Source organism: Candoia aspera, chromosome 1 (assembly GCF_035149785.1).
Source record: "Candoia aspera isolate rCanAsp1 chromosome 1, rCanAsp1.hap2, whole genome shotgun sequence".
NCBI lineage: Eukaryota > Metazoa > Chordata > Lepidosauria > Squamata > Boidae > Candoia > Candoia aspera.
In genome coordinates this window covers 15840961-15867425 of record NC_086153.1, presented here as the reverse complement: position 1 = coordinate 15867425, position 26465 = coordinate 15840961, and the positions used below count along the sequence as shown (strand labels likewise).

General features: G+C 41.1%; 1 protein-coding gene across 1 annotated transcript in view; it reads left to right on the top strand.

The window, feature by feature from the left end:
• Positions 1 to 26159, top strand: part of CAMKK1 (calcium/calmodulin dependent protein kinase kinase 1) — a 64110-nt gene extending 37951 nt beyond the window's left edge. The window contains exons 11-15 of the mRNA XM_063298143.1: positions 343 to 416; positions 9146 to 9233; positions 10361 to 10489; positions 10973 to 11076; positions 23362 to 26159. Of these exons, the coding sequence (XP_063154213.1) occupies positions 343 to 416; positions 9146 to 9233; positions 10361 to 10489; positions 10973 to 11076; positions 23362 to 23434 (468 nt within the window). The 3' untranslated portion in view covers positions 23435 to 26159. The remainder of the gene's footprint in view (positions 1 to 342; positions 417 to 9145; positions 9234 to 10360; positions 10490 to 10972; positions 11077 to 23361) is intronic.
• The last annotated feature ends 306 nt before the right edge of the window (positions 26160 to 26465 follow it).

Sequence of the window (26465 nt, the reverse complement as noted above, 5' to 3'; positions counted from 1 at the left end):
ATATTGACTTTAATAATGCATAACTATACATAATAAATATGATTAAAGCAGCTAGTGACTTGGTTAATACCCACCCCCCCACACAAAATACAACTTCACAGATCATTAGCTATTTTAACTGAAATTCAGATAGCTTCCATTACTGTATAAGTGAAAAATAAATATAATATTACTAAACATACACATTGCTATGACTGTGAGCGCATGAGAATATTGATATACCAGTTCAAATACTGCAACAATTGGTCCTAGAAAGGCTGCCTCGGGCCTAAGCTTTGACTGTTCCTGCCAGTGGAGGGTTTGTATAGGCCAAAAAGAATGGAAAACTGGTTTGTTTTGCAGTGTCCCTTCATTGATGAATTCATCCTGGCACTTCACAACAAGATCAAAAACAAGCCAGTGGAGTTTCCAGAAGAGTAAGTAAACTTGAGTTGAATAGCATAATCAGAGTTCCTCAACAGGATTCATTTGAACATCTAGTGTTGCCCATTCCAAACAGTCAGTAATCATGTCTGTGAACAGCAAGTATGCCTGCCTCTTCAGTTGGGGTAACATCTGGAGTGGCAGTGGATGAAAGCAGGGACTGAACCTAATGGAACATGGGCTGAGTGGGTACCCCCAGGTGAACTGCTGAAGGTTTGGGGAGTTGTAATCCCAACAGGTAGAGGACATCATCCTTGGGAGTCCTTAGCTAGTGGCTCCATGTTAATATTGACAGTTAGAGATTTACTCTGCTATGCCATTAATGACCTTCTTTCCCTTGTTTTCCTGACTTGCCTTCTCCGGCCACCACAGATTATGGATGCCTCATCTCCCACTTTATAATAGGTTTGCTGCATAATTAGTTATACTAGTATTTAAGGAGTATTTTCCCAGTTCTCACATTGTCCAATGATAGCCTCAAAAGGATGTCTCATAAAACACTCTCTTTTTGAGGATGAAATCATTTTCAGCCAAAAACGTATTTATCCTCTTCCTTTTCACCCTTCTTTTATATATTGGTTTTGAGATTCAGTCGTAATTATTTTCTCTGTCAGACCAAATCATCTCAATAATTCTCTCCACCTTTGGTACAGGTCAGTCACTTTTGTATTTATTGACATTCATTTAGCATCCATTCTCTCTTGACCTTACTTGTCCTCATTTTGCTCTCCTTTTAGTTACTCCAGGCCCATTTCATTCCACTTACTATTATGCTTTATGATATACAAAACTCAAACTTCCATATAATGAAGTAGGGAACCCCTGCTTTTCTGTACAGCCTTTTTCACTTCTTTTAACAAATGTGTATTCCTTATAAAAGACCACATACTATCTACTACCTTTCTACCTGCATTGCATGTCATAACATTTCTTCATCCATTTTTCCATTTTTAATAAACCCTCTGCCCAGGTACAGAAATTCATCTGCTTGCTCTAGTAAGTATATTTATGTATAACTTACATATATTCACTCAATTTTCCCTGTCAAACACAACTAGAAGAAGAAAGGTCCCCGAGTCATTTTCTGACTCTTTGGGGGACACCACTTTCACGTTTTCTTGGCAGACTATAGAGCAGGGTGGTTTGCCATTGCCTTCTCCAGTCGTAATTAACTTTCCCCAGCAAGCTGGGTACTCATTTTAATGGCCTTGGAAGGATGGAAGACTGAGTCGGCCTGAGCTGATGCATTAGTTTTCAGATCTGTATTTCCTGTGACATCATACAGTCTATCTGACATTCACTGCAAATAATTTGTCAGCCAAGAACATGGCATCACCAGCATACCAAAGTACACACGCGGTTACATCCCCAAATAGATACATGCTTAAGGAGGTGTATTGATACATTTAAGTACATTAAACAACCAAGGGGACATCACACATCCTTTTCTTACTCTGTTCAATGTTGAACTATTCACTAAGCATTCTAATTATTATGGTTGATTGCACAGTCAGCCAGATGTTTAGACTGGATTTGGCATTTTTGTCCACCTATCAAGTCCTTCCCAAGGACCTGGGATAGGCAGATATTGTTGTTTAATAATATTAAAGGTATCATCACAGGATGTAAGCTGTTCCAAGTAAAGCTGCCTTTTGCAATTGACTAATGGTGTTGTTCAACTGGTGCTCCAGATGTTTTGGAATTGCACCCAAGGCACCTATTACTATTGGTACTATCTATTGTTATTTCCCACTTTTTTTATATATAACTCCAGGCAGCAAACATACCTAATACCCAGTGTCCTATTTTCCCTACAACAACAGCCCTGTGATTTGGGTTGGGCTGAGAGTGACTGGCCCTAAGTCACCCAGCTGGCTTTCACACCTAAGGGAGGACTAAAACTCACAGTCTCCTGGTTTCTAGCCCAGAACATTCACCATTACACCAAAGTGGTTCTCGTTTATTCTTACCCATGCTTTACTTCTATCATATATTGCTTTTATTGCATTCAGCAACCAACTTTCAACTCTTTATGTGGGCTAAACCATCCACAATTCAAGGCTCTTTACTTTATCATATGTTTACTATAAATGAGCACGTGCACAGTGAACTTTCTTTCTCCCTAGTCTAATTAGAACTTTCTAATTCTCCGTAGTTTTTCATTGCATACAATCAGTCATGCTTTTATATTTATATTCATTCCGTTTGCTATGTGTATGTGTGAATAGATTTATCCTTAAGCAATTAATTTGAAATAAATGGACCTTTTTCTAAGAATGTGACATATTTTCCCCCAACTTTCTGATGTACGTTTCAGCCCTTTAGCCCTTAAATTAATAATTAAACCTGTACCTTCTCTTCTTGCATTTATTCATTAGCTGTACTCCACAAAACCAAACCACATCCATTCAGATCTTCATTCTTTTATTTGTTAATTCAACTCCTCACCATTTACTCCTCTTACAGTCCCAGTAGATATCTTCCATATGCCATGGTTGTCACCAGATGGGCTTCGTAGAATTGATCTCCACAATCTATTCTGGCTTTGATCAGTCAAGGTTTCCACATAACAGTCATTTATAAGATTAAAAAGGTATGGACTAGATCAGTGTTTCTAAAACTTGGCAACTTTAAAATGTGTGGACTTCAGCTCCCAGAATTCTGCCTGGGGAATTCTGGGAGCTGAAGTCCACACATCTTAAAGCTGCCAAGGTTGAAAAAACACTGGACTAGATCATCAGTCTTAGCTGCACCTGTAGCATATACAGCATTCCTTGCTAATGGTAGGGACAGCACTGGTTAGCACATTTCAGGCAGTATGCCAGAAGAACCAAAGCCATTTTTAATCCAAGCAAGCTCATGCTATTCTAGACTCTCTAATCTAAAGATTACCTTGCAAGCAAAACATGCCTATGTCCCACCAACTAGGAGATTCATGCAGTGTACTGGCACACACTTAGGTTACAACCAGGAACAGAAATTACCTTTTCAATTATCAAAGAAGACAGTGGGTGTTATTCTGTGGGGTGGCCCTGTGGATAGAAAGCTCTTTGGTGCACCAAAGCCATTCAGTAGAACAATGACAAGGCAGACAATTTTAGTTGATTTTCCTCTCTCTCCCAGTAGCATTATCGCCTTTGCCCAAATCTGTTCCTGAGGATTGGCGGACCTTTCAGAACAGGTTGGGAGAACATTTTTGAACACAACCCATGATTTGTATTTGTTGAATGCCAGCTGTATTTTCACTATCTATGGATAAAGTCACATCATGTGTGCACATTATCATGTATGGTGCACTGGGTACTTCTAAAAGTTTTTGTAGGAAGTTTCCAGCCCACAAAGCTGTGTTTTGGATGAGATGCCAAAAGCTATGATTCTTCCCATATGGCACTGTATAACAACAGCAAAGAATTTCTGACCTACTTCCATTAATTAAATACTTCATCTCTAACTGAAATGTAAAGATGATATCATACTACTGTGGGTAAGGGGTGTGGGTGGGTGGGTGGAGAGTATAACGGGTGGAAGAATGTTCCCAGGAAAAGCCATGAGTGCTAAAAAAAGTATCTCTTTATACTTCAAGCTTGTTATCGGGTATTATAAACCACTTAATGCTAAGGGGCTTTGCCATCCACCCCCACAACCCCATTAGTGCTCTTAACAGCCTGTGTTGGTGATCATTATAATAGGCTGGAAAGCCATCCGTGGATTCTTGCATATTGTGAAACGGGGTGGTTTGGCAAATTTTAGGGCATCAGTGCAGAAACGTGGGAAAAGTGCCGCAATCCTTCTGGAGGGAATAATTACATTTCTAGAAGACCTGGCGCCTTCTTTCTGCTTTCCTGCAAAATCCAGTGTGGGGGCAACAATCATTGCCGTCATTCTGACAGGTTCATCATCACATGACATCACAATAAAGCCAATTCAGAGTGAGGAGGATGCTTTCTGTATTTGCCACAGCTCCTGGCTTTTTCAAGTGTTATATAATGTAAACTTTGGCTTCTCCAGTCACTTTCCTCCCAGTTATAATTTTCTGTCTGTATGATCAGTCTTAAAAACAAGAATGTTAATGTCCAGTACCGGCTGCAGCCTCTTGAGAAAGATTTGCTTTCCTGTTCTTTTTATGTATTTTAATTTTGTTATTTATTGTTATGTTTTAACTGTGTTCGCTGCCCAGAGTCACTTTAGTGAGATGGGCATCAATATAAACAATAAATAAATGGGGAATGTATTCAGAAGTGGGAAACTAAGGGCTTAGAGGTATGGAAAATAATTATTATAAGGAAATGGTGAAGAAACTGAGAAGTTTCATTCACAGAACACCTGTAACTAGGCCAGCTAAAGCTCTAGATGTTGACCATTTTATTTATTTAGTTAGTCTTAAAATATTTATTTATTTTAACTTTTTTTTGGCAGGGGTACCGGCCATATGATTTATCTTTAAATAATTTATATGGCCACCCATCTCACAACAGTGACTCTGGGTGGCATACAAAGATTAAAATCCAACAATTAAAACAATAAGCCATGGTGCTCCGAGTAAATGACACCTTCCAGTCATAAAACACATCAACAACAGGGCTAGCCTAGCCTCCTAACCTAATATCATGGGCAGCCATGTGATGATGCAAATGTTTGTTTCACATAGAAAAAATTAAGTGGCACATGCAACACAACGTTGAGCATATAGTCTTTTTCATTGTGTCAGCTGGCCAGCCATGCCCTCCTCCAAGAGACTCCACTGTATTCCTCCTCTCACCCTTTTGCTACAAACAGCGTTTTCTAGCCCCTGAGCATAGAGTCACTTGTTGAGATGGGCGGCTATAGAAATTGAATGAATAAATGAAAAAATGAATGAATAAATAAAGATAAATACTCAGTCTTTATCAACTGTTTGGGAGGTTCCTTCCCTGTTGTTTTTAATTTCAAGACTGTACTTCTATAAACTTGAAGCTTGCCTGATATCACCATCTTATACATGAGTGTCTTATTATGATTGTGCACCACTAAGTCAGTATTGATTCTTAGCAATCACCTAGATAGATCTTCTCCCGGAGGATCTCTCCCCAACCTGGCCCTTCTGATCTTCCAACAGGGCACCTATTGACACTGTAATTGAGTCCATTCACTTGTTGCTGGTCGTCCTCTTTTCCATCCACCTTTCCCAGCATTATAGACTTCTCCAGAGAGTTGGGTCTTCACATAGCATGTCCAAATTGTGCATCTCTCTCTCTTGTCCTGGATCAATGCTACATGGCATATCAGGCAGTAAGGGTTCTTCAACTCTTTTGGTCTTGGGCGAGTGCTTCAGCATCCTTCCATGTGATATTCAGTGCCTTCAGTCTTGTATCAGTGTTCTTCACCATGTTATGCGAGGGCGAAATTGAGCATAAAGTTACATAAATAAGAGCACCTAAACATTGTAAATGAGGGAATTAAGGAGATCTCATGCGTAGGGGGGAAAAGTGTAGGTTCCTCCAGCCTCAGCTTTGCCATTTCCCAGGTTTTGGGCATTTTGCCCACCTTCTCCCCACCATCATATATTTGGGTTTATTAGTCAGCTTGTGAATGCCTCCTCCCATCTGCCTCCACAGCAAGGGACTAACGTTTAATGAGCTGACTGGATTTTTCACTGATGAACCTTTTCCTTCTTTTCACTATCTCCTGCAGCAGTAACTCTCCCTGTGTGACATAACGTTCACCCTGTGATCTGGTCTTTCCTACCTAAAAAGGCCTTTCTGCTCATTAGTGTGCAGGGAGGCGGCAGCAGATAGTGTATGGATTCAGTGTTTAAATGAAGTCAATTAATTTGATAAAGTCAGTAAGAAAGACAGGAGACATGGGGGAAAGATAGCCTTAAATTAGAAGCTACTGAGCTGGCTTCACCTCAGACCTCCTACAGACTTGGTGTGGTTTGGCAGTTGGATATGTTTTGCCATGGTGACAAAGGATATCTCTTTCTGTTCAATCCATACAACATGCTAAACTATACTAAGATTGGGACTGGGTAATTAGTAATTTAGCATGTGGAAACCCAGTTACAGTTTCAGCATGTTGTGGGAATCAAGATATAATTATAAGCCATAATACAGTTTATTTGTTGGGTATTGTATATGATTTTGTTTACCCAAGATTAGGGTTTAGTGTGTTGTGAAACCCAGCCTCTGTTTACAAAGAGGCCAAAGAAAGTATGGCTTGATTTCCTGGAGGTGAAGAGAATTAAATCATAGATCATGACTTTGCTTTGTTACTTATCTTTTCCTACTTGGAATTCATAGTCAAGGACCCTTAAAAGAACTGATGCAATATTGCACCAGTGGGACTTTATTGTTATTTATAGTTTTGTAGATTTTGTAGAGGAACACAGGGATGACCTTGGAGGAAATATGCAGAGATTTTTAGCAAAGTACGAGCTCAATCTTGGAAAACAAGACAGCGTGAGAAAGAAACTTTTAAGTGGTTCTGCCTAGACACTCTTCAGTATAAAGGAAGGAAGGGGAAACACTGTCAAGCTTTCAAGATTCTGTTAGTCTGTATCAATAGAGTTCTAGGTATTTCTTGTGGTCTCTGTTACTTAACCTGGTCTACTTTGAAGAGCTGGCTGGTTCTGAAGTACTGCTGGGCCACTGATGGGAAATTCTAAGCTACTGTTTGTTAAAAAGTAAAAAGCAGATTTGGCCCAAGAAGTTACCCTGCTTAAGTATCTTGTACCCTAAGCAAGCTGATCAAGTTGTTTTTGGTACCTGAGACATAGAATCTCATAAGCATTTCTCCCCCTTAGCTGTAAAATATAACAAAATATGTTATACAGCTGACCATTTCTGCTCTTCCATACCACCTAAATTTTGGTGCCTGAGGCAACTGCCTCATTCTCTCTAATGATCAGATCAGCCTGTCTTGCCACACTAATCTCTCTGTATGCTTCAGCTCAGTGACAGAGAATGTGTTTGCCTAAAGATCTGAGGTTCCAGCTCTGGGAACAAAAACCTTGGAGAACTGTCTTAATGATCTTGGGGAGATGAACCAGGGATTGGACTCTGCGGCTTAACTGGATCAAGGGGTGTGGGTGTTGAGGTTATCATGAGGCAGAGCCACAATCAATGAATCAGTCAATAACCAACCAACCGATTGGGTTAAGTGTTTTATGTGAGTGTAGCTAGCCAGCTCCATCAATATACTTAACCAGTCAGATGTCTTTTTTATTTTATTATTATTCAAATTTTGTTACCGCCCATCTCCCCCAAAAGAGGGACTCTGGGCGGTTTACAATAAAATTAATACTGTAACAGTAAACATTAAAATCCTCTAAAAAGTGAAAACAAGTTACAAATATAAAAATACAATATAAATATAGTCTTTACTGATGGTTCTGGCAGCACACAGTAACCCTAACTGAGTAACAAAAATAATCATTTGGGAATACTTTGAGAGAGAAGGAACTAGCAGAAAAAAATTTCTGTTTGGCACTGCTATTATCTAAGATGTGTCATTTAAAGTCCAATTGAATCCAGTGGGTTCTGTCCTCACCCTGTTTCCAACTGGGGCTCCAATCCTACAGATCAACAACTGCAACCCCCAAAGTGAAAAAGCTTGCTTACCTCAATGTAAGCCATGATTGATATCTGAACTGAGCCAGCTTAAATAGAAACTATCAGCATCAGCATTCAGCAGCTCTGCATTCCTGGATTACAGGAACATCACCCCCAAATAGGGTCATGTTCTCCCATTCTTCCATCACCACCCCCATCATTCCTTCTGCCAGTTATCTGTGATTAACAACAGAGTGCTAGGGAAACATACATTTATGTTTAAATTTATGGGCTGTTCTTTTGCCTATAACAGCAGCCTTCAAAGTGGTTCTGATGAAATCATAAGGAAACAAAACATCACAAAACAGCTCCTAGGAACATAATGAGGCTGGCAAAGTTTCTGCACATAATTTTGGGAGGGGAGAAGGCATGACAGTCCTAGTTTTCAGGGGGAAAAAACTAACCCTAAATAGTAACAGATCCCATCTACTGAATCACCCTGGGAGAGGATTTCAGAGCTGACATCAGTTTGGCCTTTACTGGCAGACATAGGCCATTGGAAGACCAGCTGCTACTTCTCTGTCTTGCTACCATCCTCTTGTTGGCTCAACTCCTGGATTTTAGCTTGCTATTATTTGGTAATTGGTGCAATCTTCCCCAGCCTGCTGCTGCTGAGCAGATACGTTGGACTACAACTTTCATAATTCCTAACCACTTCTTCCTGGAGCTGAAAGCCATTTGGGAGATTCCCTTCCTGTGTTAGGATACACTCAACCCATTTTCGTCTCTTTTTAAAGCAAGTATGCTTCCATATAAGGATTCTGCACCTGTTTGAAAGCAAGCTGATTCATTTACTGCTCAGTTCCGCTCTAGTTGAAACAGCTAGATGGGGGGTGGGGAGGTTAGAGACACTGTGGCTGTTTTCCCCACCTCTCCTTCTGAATCTGAGGTCCTGTAAGGAAAACATTTACCTGATAATTTTGCTGTCCCCCCTCAGTAACCCAGAAAAGGAGGAGGGATGAATTTACAAGAGTTTCTTCCATTTCTCCCTTTTTTTTCCAACATCCTCAAACATACAAAGTCTTAACTACTATAGGATTTTGAAACATAAAAGAATGGTGTTTGGACAAGGAGTAAGATTGGCAAGCTGTAGCTTATGTCCTAACCAAATACTTTATATTTACTTCCACTAGGCCTTGGATCAGTGAGGAACTGAAGGATCTGATTCTGAAGATGCTGGAAAAAAACCCTGAATTAAGGATAACTGTTCCTGAAATTAAAGTAAGCAATTATGAGCTTTAGTGGGTTGTTGAAAACGTTGCTTCCTCTGAGCTGTTTCATATCACAGTAATTGAATAGATAGCTTTAATCTTATTTAGTGTTCTCATTAGTAATGTACTGCTAAACTAGCTTTCTCCAACCTGTGCCCTCCAGATGTGTTAGCTTATACCTCCCAGAATTTCTAGCCACTGTGAATTTTAGGAGCTGTAGTTCAACACAACTAGAGAGTACTGCGGACCAGTATATTAAACTTTATAATAACTGTATGTGCTGCAAAGAGCGCAGGGCCACACAGCACCCACATAATGCAGATCAGCACCATTCAGTCCCAGAAACTAAACCATACTCTCTTCTGACTGCCTAGGATCAGCTTTCAAAATGCATTGAGCTTTAACAAAGGATATTTTGTGAATTGAAATGCAGCCTTTAGAAATTCAAACAATCTTGCTAAAAGTAATTGTTACTGAAGTGGCTAACCTGAAATAATCATCCCATCAAGTAAAAAAGAAGAAGAATCTGGACTCTGCTTGATAATTCTCTTCATTGTTTGGCTGGTTAGATGCTAATATATCATAATCTTAAAACTTGAAAGCGTTGCTATCTAAGCCATTTGCTAGAACAAGAAGAGTGACAATTACCATGTTATGCTACCAGGTGATTGTATGGTTCCTGTGTTTTAAAAACAAATCCTAGAAGCTGCACTCCCTTATTCTTTCTCTACCGCGTCCCTTCTGATAAACATTCCATTAAATGGATTCACCTGATTAAGACATCAAGCTCAGCCATGACTTCATTGAATGTCTTCTGGCAAGCCTATCTTTTTTAGATTCAGCTATACCACTTTTAGAGGTCCTAATTCTGGTTTGTTTTATAGCAGCTTTTTCAAAGGCTGGGTCATGATCCCAGAGATGATGATGGTACATGTTAAAGGTCTTGAACTCCAAGAAGGTGCTATACACACTAACTGTTGTTGGCTTTTGCAGGTTTCATGTTCTTTTTACCAGTGCAGTTATTTCTTAGAGCCATATCCAAATGCAGGCTGGCTCCTTTGATTAATTCTACACAAAGGAATAGTAATCTAAAGGAGCTGATAAGTCATCAGGCACTCTGGTTATGTTTTTGTGCAGCAACATCCATGGGTCACGAAGTTTGGCAAGGACCCTCTTCCTTTAGAGGAAGACCATTGCACCATAGTGGAAGTAACTGAAGAGGAAGTGAAGAACTCGGTCAAGACAGTTCCTAGTTTACCTGCTGTGGTAAGTGTTGCAGTATTAAACGTTGGTCTCCCCCACTCTTTGTTTAGAGCAGTGTTTCTCAACCACTTGAAGATGCGTGGACTCCAGCATTGCTGGCTGGAGAATTCTGTGAATTGAAGTCCACGCATCTTCAGGTGGCCAAGGTTGAAAAACACTGGTTTAGGGAGTAGTCAAATCATGCTTCAGCTGAATGAGACAGCCCTAAAATGTTGGTGGCCTAGAAAGTTGCCTTGTTTGCCTTTATAATGTCGCTGGTTCCACCTGGTAGCCATTATCCTTGAATAGGCTAAGTTTAAACCGAGCCCTGTTTTTAGTGTGAAATCAAGGCAGCAGTTACAACTTCCATTCTGAGTCAATTTGGAGAAATTTTATCCACTTCGAAAAGACAATAGTTTGCAGCAGTAAAGGTCTAGGGCTCCCAAGAGCTATCTAAAATAATTGAGAGATGTCCTTCTGATCCTTCTCTTTCTCTATATACCCAAGATTTTAGTGAAGGCCATGCTGAGGAAACGCTCATTTGCCAACCCATATGAAGCCCAAACCAGACGAGAGGAACGATCTATGTCAGCTCCAGGGGACTTACTAATGTATGTATTCTTAGCACTTGCGTGTTCAAGTTACATATGGCAATTTCTTGTGTGTTCTTAGCACTTGTATGTTCAAGTTAGACAAAGGAGGAAAATATAAGGCCAACCTTATATCCTTAACCTTGGAACCAAGTCCTGAATGATGGGCAACTGCATATTGATATGTTGTTTATTCGTTTAGTCGCTTCCGACTCTTCGTGACTTCATGGACCAGCCCACGCCAGAGCTTCCTGTCGGTCGTCAACACCCCCAGCTCCCTCAGGGACGAGTCCATCACCTCTAGAATATCATCCATCCACCTTGCCCTTGGTCGGCCCCTCTTCCTTTTGCCCTCCACTCTCCCGAGCATCAGCATCTTCTCCAGGGTGTCCTGTCTTCTCATTATGTGGCCAAAGTATTTCAGTTTTGCCTTTAATATCATTCCCTCAAGTGAGCAGTCTGGCTTTATTTCCTGGAGGATGGACTGGTTTGATCTTCTTGCAGTCCAAGGCACTCTCAGAATTTTCCTCCAACACCACAGTTCAAAAGCATCGATCTTCCTTCTCTCAGCCTTCCTTATGGTCCAGCTCTCGCAGCCATATGTTACTACGGGGAACACCATTGCTTTAACTATGCGGGCCTTTGTTGTCCGTGTGATGTCTCTGCTCTTAACTATTTTATCGAGATTTGTCATTGCTCTTCTTCCAAGGATTAAGCGTCTTCTGATTTCCTGACTGCAGTCAGCATCTGCAGTAATCTTCGCACCTAGGAATACAAAGTCTTTCACTGCTTCTACATTTTCTCCCTCTATTTGCCAGTTATCAATCAAGCTGGTTGCCATAATCTTGGTTTTTTTGAGGTTTAGCTGCAAACCAGCTTTTGCACTTTCTTCTTTCACCTTCATCATAAGGCTCCTCAGTTCCTCTTCGCTTTCAGCCATCAAAGTGGTATCATCTGCATATCTGAGATTGTTAATGTTTCTTCCAGAGATTTTAACTCCAGCCTTGGATTCCTCAAGGCCAGCTTGTCGCATGATGTGTTCTGCATACAAGTTGAATAGGTAGGGTGAGAGGATACAGCCCTGCCGTACTCCTTTCCCAATCGTAAACCAGTCTGTTGTTCCGTGATCTGTTCTTACTGTTGCTACTTGGTCGTTATACAGATTCTTCAGGAGGCATACAAGATGACTTGGTATCCCCATACCACTAAGAACTTGCCACAATTTGTTATGGTCCACACAGTCAAAGGCTTTAGAATAGTCAATAAAACAGAAATAGATGTTTTTCTGAAACTCCCTGGCTTTTTCCATTATCCAGCGGATATTGGCAATTTGGTCTCTAGTTCCTCTGCCTTTTCTAAACCCAGCTTGTACATCTGGCAATTCTTGCTCCATGAACTGCTGAAGTCTACCTTGCAGGATCTTGAGCATTACCTTACTGGCATGTGAAATGAGTGCCACTGTTCGATAGTTTGAACATTCTTTAGTGTTTCCCTTTTTTGGTATGGGGATATAAGTTGATTTTTTCCAGTCTGATGGCCATTCTTGTGTTTTCCAAATTTGCTGGCATATAGCATGCATTACCTTGACAGCATCATCTTGCAAGATTTTGAACAGTTCAGCTGGGATGCCGTCGTCTCCTGTTGCCTTGTTATTAGCAATGCTTCTTAAGGCCCACTCAACCTCACTCTTCAGGATGTCTGGCTCTAGCTCACTGACCACACCGTCAAAGCTATCCCCGATATTGTTATCCTTCCTATACAGGTCTTCTGTATATTCTTGCCACCTTTTCTTGATCTCTTCTTCTTCTGTTAGGTCCTTGCCATCTTTGTTTTTGATCATACCCATTTTTGCTTGGAATTTACCTCCAATGTTTCTAATTTTCTGGAAGAGGTCTCTTGTCCTTCCTATTCTATTGTCTTCTTCCACTTCCGCGCATTGCTTGTTTAAAAATAATTCCTTATCTCTTCTGGCTAACCTCTGGAATTTTGCATTTAATTGGGCATATCTCCCCCTATCACTGTTGCCTTTTGCTTTCCTTCTTTCTTGGGCTACTTCTAGTGTCTCAGCAGACAGCCATTTTGCCTTCTTGGTTTTCTCTTTCTTTGGGATGTATTTTGTTGCTGCCTCCTGAACAATGCTGCCAACTTCTGTCCAGAGTTCTTCCGGGACCCTATCTACTAAGTCCAGTCCCTTAAATCTATTCTTCACCTCCACTGCATATTCCTTAGGAATATTAGTGAGTTCATATCTAGCTGATCTGTGGGTCTTCCCTAATCTCTTTAGTCTGATCCTAAATTGTGCAATAAGAAGTTCATGATCTGAACTACAGTCAGCTCCAGGCCTTGTTTTTACCGACTGTACAGATGTCCGCCACCTTTGGCTGCAAAGGATGTAATCAATCTGATTTCGGTGTTGTCCATCTGGTGAAGTCCATGTATAAAGCCGTCTCTTAGGTTGTTGGAAGAGAGTGTTTGTTATGCAGAGTGAATTGTCTTGGCAAAATTCTATCAGCCTATGTCCTGCTTCATTTTGTTCTCCCAGGCCATACTTACCTGTAATTCGAGGTGTCATTTGACTGCCCACCTTAGCATTCCAGTCTCCTGTGATGAAAATAACATCTCTTTTAGGCGTGTTGTCCAGTAGGTGCTGCAGATCCTCATAGAACTGCTCTACTTCAGCTTCTTCAGCATTTGTGGTTGGGGCGTATATTTGGATCACTGTGATGTTAGATGGCTTGCCCTGAATTCGAATTGAGATCATTCTGTCGTTTTTTGGGTTGTATCCAAGCACTGCTTTAGCCACTTTACTATTAATTATGAAGGCTACTCCATTTCTTCTGTGGTCCTCTTGTCCACAGTAGTAGATCTGGTGGTCATTTGATGTGAAGTGGCCCATTCCAGTCCATTTCAGTTCACTGACGCCCAGAATGTCTATCTTTAATCTTGACATCTCACCAATAACCACATCCAATTTGCCCTGGCTCATAGATCTTACATTCCAGGTTCCAATGGTGTGTTGATCCTTAGAACATCGGATTCGCCGTTCACCACCAGCACCGTCGGCCGCTAGCCGTCCTTTCGGCTTTGAGCTAGCTGCGTCATCACGTCTGGGGCTAGTTGAGCTCATCCTCTGTTCCTCCCCAGTAGCGTTTTGACCATCTTCCGACCTGGGGGTCTCACCTTCCGATGGTATACCGACATATCTCTGGTTGTACTGATCCATTTAGTTTTCACGGCAAGAATACTGGGGTGGGTTGCCATTACCTTCCCCAGGGATCGCATTTAGTCTGACCTCTCTGTCATGACCTTCCCGTCTTGGGTGGCCCTTCACGGTTTAGCTCATGGCATCATTGAGGTGCTCAAGCTCCAGCACCAAGACAAGGTAACGATCCTTTGCTGAAGGCATATTGATATAGTGGAAAATAAAATGGCAATCTGCTGTTTACAATGACTCATACTGCTAGGAAAACAGGCAGCCATAACATTGATGTAACATTCATAGAAATAAAAAGGGAAATAAAACCAGTTATTAGAGTTTGCTGTCACTCAGAACAAATCCTGTCCAATTGCCCTACCAACTTTTAATTAATTTTGTTAAGCACATTTCAGTATAGAAAGGTAAAGGAACAACCTGTCAGTTTAATTTATGGTAAATATTTTAGGATGCACACTGGAAATAATAAATCTTGCAGCCCAGCCATTCTTTAGCAATTTGTTCAAGAGTAAAAACAAAACAAAATTCTCGAAACAAACTTCATCTTATATTCAGGATGTATTTATTTTATTTGGGAAAAAAATGGTCAAAATGAAAGAGATCTTCAAGTACCAAAGTGACTGTTATGTAGAAGAAACACCAGATATGTTTTCTGTTGCTCCAGAGCAGTGTTTTCAAACTTGGCAACTTTAAGATATGTGGACTTCAACTTCCAGAATTCCCCAGCCAGCATGCTTAAAGTTGCCAAGTTTGAGAAACGCTACCCTACAGAGCAGAGTAAGAAACATGGCTAGAGAAAAGTTAAGCATCCAGGAACAGTCTGAATTGGTGTTTCTCAACCTTGGCAACTTGAAGTCCACACATCTTCAAGCTGTCAAGGTTGAGGAACACTGGTCTAAATAGAAAAAGTTGTTTGAAAGTGGAAGAGATTTTTCAAAAAAATGTTTGTCATTATTTTGTTATGCTGTTACTTATATAACATTATCAACATACAAGGTCTGAAGTAATAGCACAAGACCTGTTTCTGCTGCTCAGTGTTTATAATTTAAACTTTGGGACTGAAAAAAGAAAAGTAAAGGGAGTGAAAAAGAAGTCCAAGCAAAAAAGGATTTTTAAAAAATAGCCCAGTTTATTTAATTAGATTTCATGTTGGTAGCAAACAGGGTCTAAAAAGGGATTAAAGGAAAGTCTCCTGTGGGTTCTGATTTGACAAAAGAGCAAAAGACAGTAGTGTGCTGTAGGTTTCAGGGGTGGTATTGGGAGCCAAACTGAAAAAGTCTCAAGGGAGAATGGAGAGAGAGCAGGCGTATATTTTTCTTGGAGGTTGTTATAAGCGTAAGCGGTGTCAAGGAAGTTTGAAAAAAAACTGGTTTAAAGGTACATCACCCTGAATTGTATGGTAAGAGGGCAGCAATATAAATAAGATCTGTGGTATTCAGGGACTGAGTCACAACCTTACCAGCAGTAATGGCAGAGTTATTTAAAAGAATGGATCTGTGGCATTCTGAGATGGGAAAGTGTTAAAGGCCTCCAAAGTAGCAAGAAGAAAGGAGAACTTCCTAAAATGGGGGGACTTCAGAGAGATGATGGTTTTGGAACTGGAGGAGCAATTATAGGGATGAAGTCACAGATTTATTGCTCTGCCCAAACATTCAAAGCAGACTGAATTGAAATTGCCTTGAATTTCCCTTTAATGGGTAGAAGTATTCTAATTGTGTGAGTAATATGAACTAAGTTTGTTTGTTTTAAATCCCCAGCTGAACCTCCCCTCCTCCCCTTCCCCTCCAGTTTGGGTTGCAGAGGCTTTGAAGTATGCGAAATTAATGTCCATTGCTAGTTGGAGGAAGGATGATAGCTTTCATGTTCCTCTAAAAGGAAATGAAGGGAAGAAGTAATTAGAAAACCTTTCCAATTTTCACAATTTGTTTAATTAAGCAGCACGGGGGAAAAAAAAGTACTATTTTCTCCTGTCCTTAGAATTGCTTAAAGCGGTCTCTCCCGGATGTATTGGTTTTTAATTCACATAATTCCCTGCCAGAATTACCAGTGACGTAAAAAGTCTGTGCCTCTTAAGCTTAATGCTGTTTTAAATTCTGCATTAAGAGTTTAGACAACTGAGTATATATTCTTTGACACTAGTGCCAAATCATAATTTCCTGAAAACCAGTATCTTGTTTTCAAGATAGAAAAACAATTTAAAAGGATATTCCTTGGAGGAGAAATCAAAGAGGGGATAAGTTTAGTGTTCTAATTTACGTATTTAGCTGACTCGCTATATACATTCTGTTTCCTCACAAGCAGGTTCTCTTGTATTCAAGAGAGTTCCTGCCATATTTAGGATCCACATATTTTATGGAGACTAATCTCCATTATATGTAAGGTTGCCCTTTTAGATTCCCAACCATGCCAAATTAGTGATGAGTGGGATTTGCAGCACTCCAGGTCCTCCAGATGTTGCTGAACTACAGCTCCAAGCAGACTCATCCAGCATTATCAACAGTGAGGAATGCTGGGAATTGTAGTTTAGCAACATCTGGAGTTTTATATATTCCCTATCTAATGTGGCTTGGTGTTTCGCAGTAACCAGGGTTATTGGAGCTTCTTCAATAGATAATAATCCATTATTTATAGGAAACGCAACCATAGCTGCTGATCTTGGAAACCGCATTTACCCATCATAGTGAATAAACACTCCAAAACTTGTAGGGTTCTCCTTTAAAGAAGTCATGGTTAAGCTGTTAGTCTAGGAGCATGAGGAACCAGTTCTAGTCCACCTTCAGCCATGAAAGCTTTGGGCCATCCACTTTCAGCCCAACCAGCCTTACGGTGTGATTGTCGTGGAAAAACAATCCTACTTTGAACACCTGAAAGAAAGGGGGAATATAAGTCAATCAGACCAATAAATAAAATTTTATTGTTTGTTTTATTTATTTATTTTCTATCCCACCTTTATTATTTTTACAAATAACTCAAGGCGGCAAATAAAGCAACCTCAGCCAGTGGCTAGCAGCAAACTTCATGAATTAATTTTGCATCATTTGAAGAAATTCTTCTTTTGTCTTCCTGTTCCTCCCAATTGCTATCTAAATTCTAGTTTCCTCCCAACCCTGCTTTCCATGAAAATGTTTTTCTTGGCTCTGCGGCATTTTGACATTCTGATCTCTTGCATGCAGTCTCATTATTTGATTGTTTCGTCCCCCTTCCCTTTTGTTTTGCTCTTTGCTTCCAGGCACGGTTTTCGGTTAGCCCCCTCTGTATATTTGCATCCAGCTTTAAGGTAACTTGGTGTCTTTTTTCCTCCCACTGTGCAATGGAATCCTTCATCTCCCCCCTCCCCCCTCCCCCCTCCCCAGTGAATTTGTGTTGCTGTGTAAGTCAGACCATGGTCCTTACCTTCAGAGCAGAGTGAGCGTGTGCTCCCCCATGTGGCGCTTAATGTGCATTCATAAGAGCCCTCTGTTGTCATTTTACTTTTACACCTTCTCTTTTCTTTCCTCCTTTCTTTAAAAAAAGAACACTTTGGTACAATTGATTGGTGAGACTTGCGGTTCGGCTCCCATGGTCTAGAGCAGTGTTTCTCAACCTTGACAACTTGAAGACGTGTGGACTTCAGCTCCCAGAATTCCCCAGCCAGCCATGCTGGCTGGGGAATTCTGGGAGTTGAAGTCCACACCTCTCCAAGTTGCCAAGGCTGAGAAACACTGCTCTAGAGCTAGACAGGAGGGCATAGCAATGGTGCCATGGACCTTATTCTACGGAGAGTAGCATACAATGGAAGGACTGTCATGGGTGTTTTGAGACCACCCTCTATTGGACAGGCTGCCCAATCCAAGCCTGGCTTTAAAAAAAAGCCTAGGCAGTAAAGAAGCCTTTGAAATGGATCTCCCACAGTTACCACCGATAGACAGCAGAAGCGGACAGCTCCTTGCTCACAGTCCCTCCTTGCTTGTGTGAGATGTATTTCATTTCTGCCAAAATGATCATAATTACTTGCATCTCTACACTTAACTTACCATATGCAAAGTTTATGCAAAGTCACAGCTGTTTGCATATGCGTATTTTAAGCCCACTGACAGCCGCTGTTTTTTAATAGGCAGTGGTAGGCTTTTCTGCCTGGGATAAAGGACAGCTCCCTTCCACGTATCTCTTGGGTTACCTAAGCAGACCAGACCATCTGTTCAAAATGATGCCCTGGGAATTCTAACAAACTATTAACTCTTGTGGTGGCAAAAGATACCCTCCTACTTACATGTGACCTGCATTCACTACCAAGCCTATGAGGATCCCCCCACCCCCAATACATGTGAACTGCTTAAAGTGCCCTTGTGAGAAAGCATTCACAGCAAGCTGAATTGACCCTGAGTGGCAACAGGGGGAAGACTCAGTCAGGAACACGTGGCCCAGTGAACCAAATTGTTTCTCTTCGCTGACCATATCTCAGATAGTATAGCTAGCATGCCAGCCTAGTAGGAAGGGATAAATAATGTCACCTGGATGAGCTTATCAAAAACACTCTAACATCATGCTCTAATTTACACTCTGTCTACCTTTTTCTTCGTCTTGCCTTTGCAATGTAGTAGGCCAAGGGTGAATAAGCTTGGTCCTACTTTTGCTCAGGGCTGCCCAACAAGCTGCCAATGCTTTGCTGGAAGCTTGGTATATACTGTATTGTTGTATATATGCTAATAAATTTTGCATGCTAATCTTAAGCAAACCAAAAGACTCACTAGCCCAAGAATTAAAAACAGAAGTCATCTACAACTTACAACGTAAGGACTGTAACAGCCACTATGTAGGACAGACGGGCAGAAGACTAGCAGAGTGCATCCATGAACACCAACTGGCAGTCAGAAGACAGGATGAAGACTTAATCTCACAACACATGGACAGACTCAACCAGTTTCAACTGGGAAACTGAGCATCCTAGGCCAAGCTAAATTTAAAAAGGTTAGGGAATTCCTGGAAGCTTGGCATTCAGGCAAATCAGCCATCAATAATCACATAGAGATAAACCATATTTACAGACCATTCAAAAGAGACAATAAAAAAGCTAAAAAGGAGACAAAAAGGCCAAAACACATCATCTCCAGCAACCTACACCCAGATAAGCAGGGATTAACACCAGACAAACAAGCAGAAAACAATACCCTAATCAAGGAACTACCAAGGAGAAAACCACACCCCCACGAACACTTACTTGCACTGATGAAGCTACCTAGTTGGGTAATGAAACGTCTGCAAGCAAAGAACCAAACTCAGAGAGAACCAGGGACTCCATAATAACTTTATGTTGTATCTTCAAAATGATTTGGTTGCTTTACATGAGCCAGGTTTTGGCACAACACTATGGATAAAGTTCTAGGTCTCCAGAAATAGAAAGCCACTCAGACATCTTAAAACAAACGAACAAAAAAAGCTTACCAAACAAGGAGTGAAGTAATTGAGTCACACAATATGGCTCCATCCTGCTAGCCTGTTACGGCTATAGTCCTATGATCTGTAGAAGAAAGTTGTTCACTCTCAATGTATTTATTTACTTATTTTCATTGAAAGTAATCTGAGAGCTAAGAGTGACAATCATATTAAATGAGCAAAAATCATCAAGCAAGAGAGTGCAAGACTGTGACAATGATGAAACAAGCATCCTTCCCCCGGAAGTGAGGTTAGCCTCCTCCCTTCTGGACCTCAGGAAACGGTTGAAGACCTGGTTTTGTCACCATGCCTGGAGTGGGGAGAGGAGGAGCCACTCTCAGGGTTGGTTGGTTCCCTAGTCCAGTTTTGTCCCCTTTGGCTGGAATTAGATCTGCCGTTACTTGGATTTCATTATATTTATATTGATTATCGATATTATTCTGATTTTATTGAATTCTAAACTGTTTTATTGTGAACTGCCCAGGGTCCCCCGAGTGGGGGAGATGGGCGGTAATAAAAATATGATAAATAAATAAATGCTAAATGATAAGAGCAGCATACGTTTGGTTGGAAACCATAGCAAACAGACATTTAGTTGACACTTAAAGCGAACTAGATTCAGTCCCAGCTGGATGGAGACTGAATTAAATAATTGGGTATCTCTATCAAGAATGCCTTCTCAATTTGCCATGAAGCAATCATGAGCCCTCTTCCAGATTCAGCAGAGTTTTTCCTAGGCAAAAGGGGACATGTTGCAGTTATATCAGCAGCAAACTCAAGGCAGGTTGAAGCCATCCCATTTTCTGATGTCCTGGAATTGGGGAAGATACACACCAGCTCTCTCCCTACCTTATATAATTGTGTTTCTCAACCTTGGCAACTTTAAGATGTGTGGACTTCAACTCCCAGAAATCCCCAGCCAACCATGGCTATCTGGGGAATTCTGGGAGTTGAAGTCCACACATCTTAAAGTTGCCAAGTTTGAGAAATGTTTATATATAATGTGCTTTCCATTTTAGCTATTGAGAGAGAGCATATTTCAGGAAAGGGAGGCAACGTAGTAGGGCTTTAAACCAAGTAGTTCTGCTTTTGCTTCTCAACACCACTGGCTGCTGACATTACTTGGCCCCCATAATTTACAATTACAAAGAGGAATGAAACCAAAGACTCTTCCAAGAATCATCCCCAGTGGAAGCTTTGGGACATTTCTTGACATGTGGCATTCTGTTCAACTGGAACAATAATGAGTATTTATACTCATTTGATTTGGAAGGAACACTATCTTTTAAGCCATGTTCTTCTCAGCAATAAAAATGAAGCTATGCTATAAAGAACAAAGCATTCATTGCTGCTTTTGGAGAGCTCCGCACACAGGAAATTTTCAGGGCTCACGTCATCGTGTCTTTTATCAGTTAATTAGGGCTGTTCTGGATTCATAGCCAGTGCTGCATGAATCCTAGCAATTAGTTTTAACACCTGGGAAACAGTGTGCCATCGGAGGAAGAATTACTTTATTTTGTGAAATGGTTCTAACCACAGGCTAAGTAGAGAAGGGCCTGATGAGTGAAATGTTTGACAGCAGCTAACTGGACTTTGAAGAAGCAAGATAGGAAGAGTATTAATGCTTTTATGCTTTGGTGTTGAAGACTCTTGAGACAGCCAAGAAAGCAAACCAATCAGTCTGGAGTTCTCACTCAAGGCACAAATGACCAGGCTCAAATTATCCTATTTCGGGGACATTATGTGAAGACCCAGCTCTTTGGAGAAAGCTGTGATGCTGGGAAAGGTGGAAGGAAAGAGAGAAGGATGACCAGCAGCAACGTGGATGGAATCAATTGCAGTGACGAGGGGGGCACTGTTGGGAGTCCTGAAAGACCAGGTTAGGGACAGATAGTCATGGAGAAAAACTATGTATGTGGTTCCAAACTGCAGGAAGAACTTCCTGACAAAAGCTGGAAACAGTACAACTCCCAGGAAAGTTTGGCTTTTCTCCATTTGGAAAAACAACAGGAGTGGGAGAGGTTAGCATTAAGGTTAGCCTTATAAGAACACCCAGTGGGTGATACATTCTCCAAGTGGATTGATATGGGCATCCACAGTGACATCTTCTTGCAAAGCACAGAGAAGGCAGTTAAAACCCAATTTCAAACCCACCTAAACTAGCAAGCTGAAGGGGTGATGGAGGAGGCGGCAGTCCATCCGGGAATTGTGCCTGTTAATGCTCTGTCTCACAGGTTGCCCGGCCACTCTGCAATCAGATAGCACTCTTCTGTTCTCCCTGCCTGAGGCGATACATCATGTAGGAAAGCTGATGATGGTCTCTGCATTAACTTGTATCAGCTGCTGACTGTTTCATTCTCCAACTGCATGAGAGCACTTTCAGAGATCGTCAGCCATCTGGTGCAAAGGCTGGGTTTATTGCCAGGGCTGGAGAGGGTATTTAATAGAAATCAGTTCTTTCCTTGTATATTTCCTAGCTGTCCTAACAGCCAGGAACCACGCTGAGACAAGGAACTGGTCTCTAATGTTTTATTGCTTGTACATAACAGGAATCCTAACAAACTGAAGAAGCATGGGAAAAACCCAGACATATAAACCCCAAAGGCTAAGGCGGTCCCGATCTGTGTCTCTTTGAATGGCTGCCCAATTCCTCAGTGCTACGCATGCGCTTAACAGCCTGGATGGGAGCCCCCTGCTCGCCATCCTTACTCATGACACTAGCAATATATAAAGAGCTCTGTGGGGAGAAAAGACCCAGTTAGTCCAGCATCCTGGAAGCCCAGAAGAATGAAAGCAAAAACCCTTGTATGCCGTAGCTTTCCAGCAAATGCTATTCCAAGATAGACTGCCTCTGAAGATGGAGGTTTTCAATATAGCTGACCCATTAGCAACCCTTGATTGATCCCTTGCCATAATTATATCTCATTCTCCTTTTAAAACCAGCTATGGCACTTGGCCTATACCAAGTTGTTACCATACCACCAAGTCACGTGTAATCTATCAAGCTCAGTATTTTAATTCTGGCTGTGTTCACACAACACACGTAACCAGATCAGATAAAAATTGAGCAGCTGCATTTACACGATATGCTGAACTTGCTTGGCCTTTGTCATTAATTTTGTGTATTGTGTTTGTGGCTTGCTGTGTTGTGTGAATCCAGATCCTTTGGTAACTTTATGGTTCAGTACATTATGTAAGTTCAAACAATGGGTTAATATGGTAACTGAATTAAATGTGTTATGTGAATACAGCAGCTGACTGGCTGTGACTCCTCAGATTTTTTGGCACAGCTGTTTTTCCTATACCCAGAGATGTCTGGGACTGAACCTTAAGCCCTCTGGATCCAGAGTGTATGTGTCACTACTGAGCATATTAATAAAGGAAGATTCTAGTCCTCATGGTTTCAAATAATGTGCTTTTTCTATTGAATGACACCCCTTCTCAACGTCATGCTTCTCCAAATGTAATTTCCTTTCAGTTGTAAAACCAATAATGGCTGGCTTGGGAATTCTGGGAGTTGAAGTCCACACATCATAAAGTTGCCACGGTTGAGAAACACTGCAGTAAGATACGTGTATCTGCAGTTAGCCTCTTGTATGAAGACAAGTAACTTACAACAGGGATTGTTGTACTCTGCTTGATCTTCCTGATGAAATGTTCTTCCTCTTGATTATTTGTAGAAAACAAGGAAGCCGAGAAGAGATTAAGGACCCAGAGCTGCCTGATGTGAATGAAGATAAGTCAACCTCTTGAAACCCCAAGCCTCTCACTGACTGATCATCCAGCTAGAGCTGCTGCTGTAACTATTGTAATCGGTGGTGTTGTCTTGCACGCCATGCTGTTCTCATCAACCAGGATTTGTGATCTGCAAGAGAGAAAGAGGAAGACAAATAAATACAACATTAAGGACTAAAACAGCAAACAGCAACCCAGAAATGGTACATCAAATAGCTAATTTTTCATACAACCCGCTGCCTGCATTTTTTTTCCCACAATGTAAGACATTTTGGTGTTGTATACTTGATATGTGCCTCTTCCAGCCGTGTTTCATGTTGTGGTATGTGTTTGCCGAATGTTCCCCGCTAGGAGCTGCTCAGTTAAAACTTCTGTTCCAACTCTGATTTTGGTATGAGCTATTCAGCAATCAGACTGCAAGCCCAGTATATTATGCAACACATTAGAAACCCTGCGCCTCTCTTTTTGCTCAGTCAGTGGTGCCATTACTTTGACTTGTTTTTGAAATGCAACAAAAATACAGTATCTCTGTGGTAAGTATCCAACTCATTTTGTTTCAGCATGTTTCCTAAGTTGTGCATGTCTGTATCTGCTGGGTCATGCCCAGTGAGGTTGCTAAAAACTAGAGTGGCTTCTGAATTTCTCCTCCTTTAGATTTTTCCCCAATTTCTAAATTACCTGCTCGTTTCCAGAAAGTCAGTCCAAATTAAGAAAACCAAGCTGACAGTTTTCCTTTGTCTCCCGCCTTCCTTCCTTTTTGCACATGGAGAGGGGCTAAAGCTCAGTGGGATGGTATATATTTTACATGCTTTTAGATCCAATTCCTGGCATCTCCTTACGGAACTGGGAAGGCCTCCTCTGTGAGATGATGAATGCTGCTGCTGGCCAGAACTGACAATATTGTGCCAGATGACTCATGGTTTGACTTCACATAAGTTGGCATCATATGTTCCTTCCTAATAATATCTTAAAAAGCCATTCTGATGTTACATAAGTAATGGCTGTGCCATGTGACAATTCTGCCCCTAGAAAGCAGCTCTAGATTCCATGTTCTGATAGTACTGGGCATGTTTCAACTTTTGAGCTAGCTTACTTTTGTCTCAGCTGCTGCAAAGGAAGAACTGCAAAACTTCCATTTACAAGTATGAGAGATACTGGAGCTGTGGAGGTTCAGGAAAAGGGTGGTCTGTTTTTCCATTTACTCTTGATTCATCTTGCCTCCCACCATCTCAACTCAAAGCTCTTGTGATAGACTTCACCAGCTGTCTTGTCAGCAAACCTCACCTTGATCTTTCTAGTCAAAACATTTGGAAGAAATTGCAGAGGGAAAATGGAGCTGTGTGCCCTACATTTCTTTTGTGGAATTGTTTACCAGCATACAGGAGACTTGCCAAAACACCTTACAAAAAGAACCATGATTCACTCATACATGTAATCAGGATCAAAATTAATGGGATGTAGAGGGAGTTTTTCCAGTCGCTCAGTAGACCTGTTCTAGTGGCAGAATTAATTGTAGAAATGCTCATTAAACCAGATTCACTAATTCCTGTGTGTTGAAATAAACACACACAGACATACATATGACATGCCATTGCAAAATGTCAAATTTAATAACCGGAATGCAGTTCTCAAACATTGGCCTACGGCTGTGACTCCCAAGGCAGAAGACATCTCCAAGGCCATTTTCATGTCAGAGGGCCTGTGCTTTCAGCAGACAGTTGCCTTTCTGCCTGGAGTTGTATACTCTCAAAAAATATGTCACTGATTTCAGATTGATCTGCCAATAGGTGCCCAAAAGTTCTGGGCATGGACAGGGGCAGAACATGGGACAGCAGGAAAAGAAGAATCCTTTGCATGTCCAAGATACATTTATAATGAACCCTTTTAGCTCCCATCAGAATTTGATTTCCTGCAACAATTCTAGTCCATCACTTGACAAAAAGGGCAAACTTTTGCACTATGCATTATAAATCTATAAACATGCTCAGAATCAGGCGCATTAGGACTGAAGCATCCAGGGGGGTGAGTGGTGAGGAATGTCATTCTCTGCTGGTATGGTTATCAGGATGTCTTAACTGTGTTCTACCGCAGGGATGAGCAATCTGCGTTGTTGTTGAAGCTCTCATTCTCACCAGAACAATCTGGGCTGCATTGATACCGAATTGGGACTAAAGAGAATATTGTTGGGCCAGAACTAACAATGATGATGCTAGCAATTTTTTCACCTTTTCACATCTCTCCCCCCGCCCTCATCCCTCTGGTCTCTTGTCTTACACCCTGTTTTCTGACTCTTCCTCCTTACACTGAAATGAGGAAGAAAAGTTTACCCTTACCAGCAATCCAACTGACTGTTTACAAAGAGATTTTGAACTTAAACCAAGGGCTACATGAAATTAGGACAAAGGCTATACAGTATGTGACATAAGGGCTATTGGTTGCCCACTCCACTCTACCAAGCTTGGGTCTACTTTCTCAGATGTGCTTAACCTGGTTACCAAGTTAATCCATGTTGGTTATGAATTGTGTTAATGAATTGTGAACTAACAGAACAGACTGGGTCTTTACAGCCTGCTAAATGGCACACACACATTAACCAAGGTTAAAACTAAACAAACTTTAGCATGTTGTGTGAATGCAACCATTAGGTTTAACTAACGTGTACCATGTGAACACAGCCCTGAGGTTTTTTGTTCTGCTGTCCTGTATGAAGCAAGAAAAATATTAAAGGAGTCCTTCCGAACCACTTCCATTGCTCCTTTATCATTCTGCCAGTCTAATCTCTGAGATTAACAATCAATATAGCATAGTTTTTACAATGATACATTAAAGCTTGAGCATATTTAGAATTGACCTCCCTTATTCCAAATGATAAGAAAACAATAACAGGGACTTACAAAAAGGAAAGCAGATTCCCACCTTTTTCCAAGGCATGTGCTTCAGTATGTATGTTTGCAGGTCATTCTGAAATAACCCTATTTTTATATGTCTGATACTTAAATTAAGGGACATAGAGATGGACTTTATGTGACTTTTCAGGTCTTTGTTTATG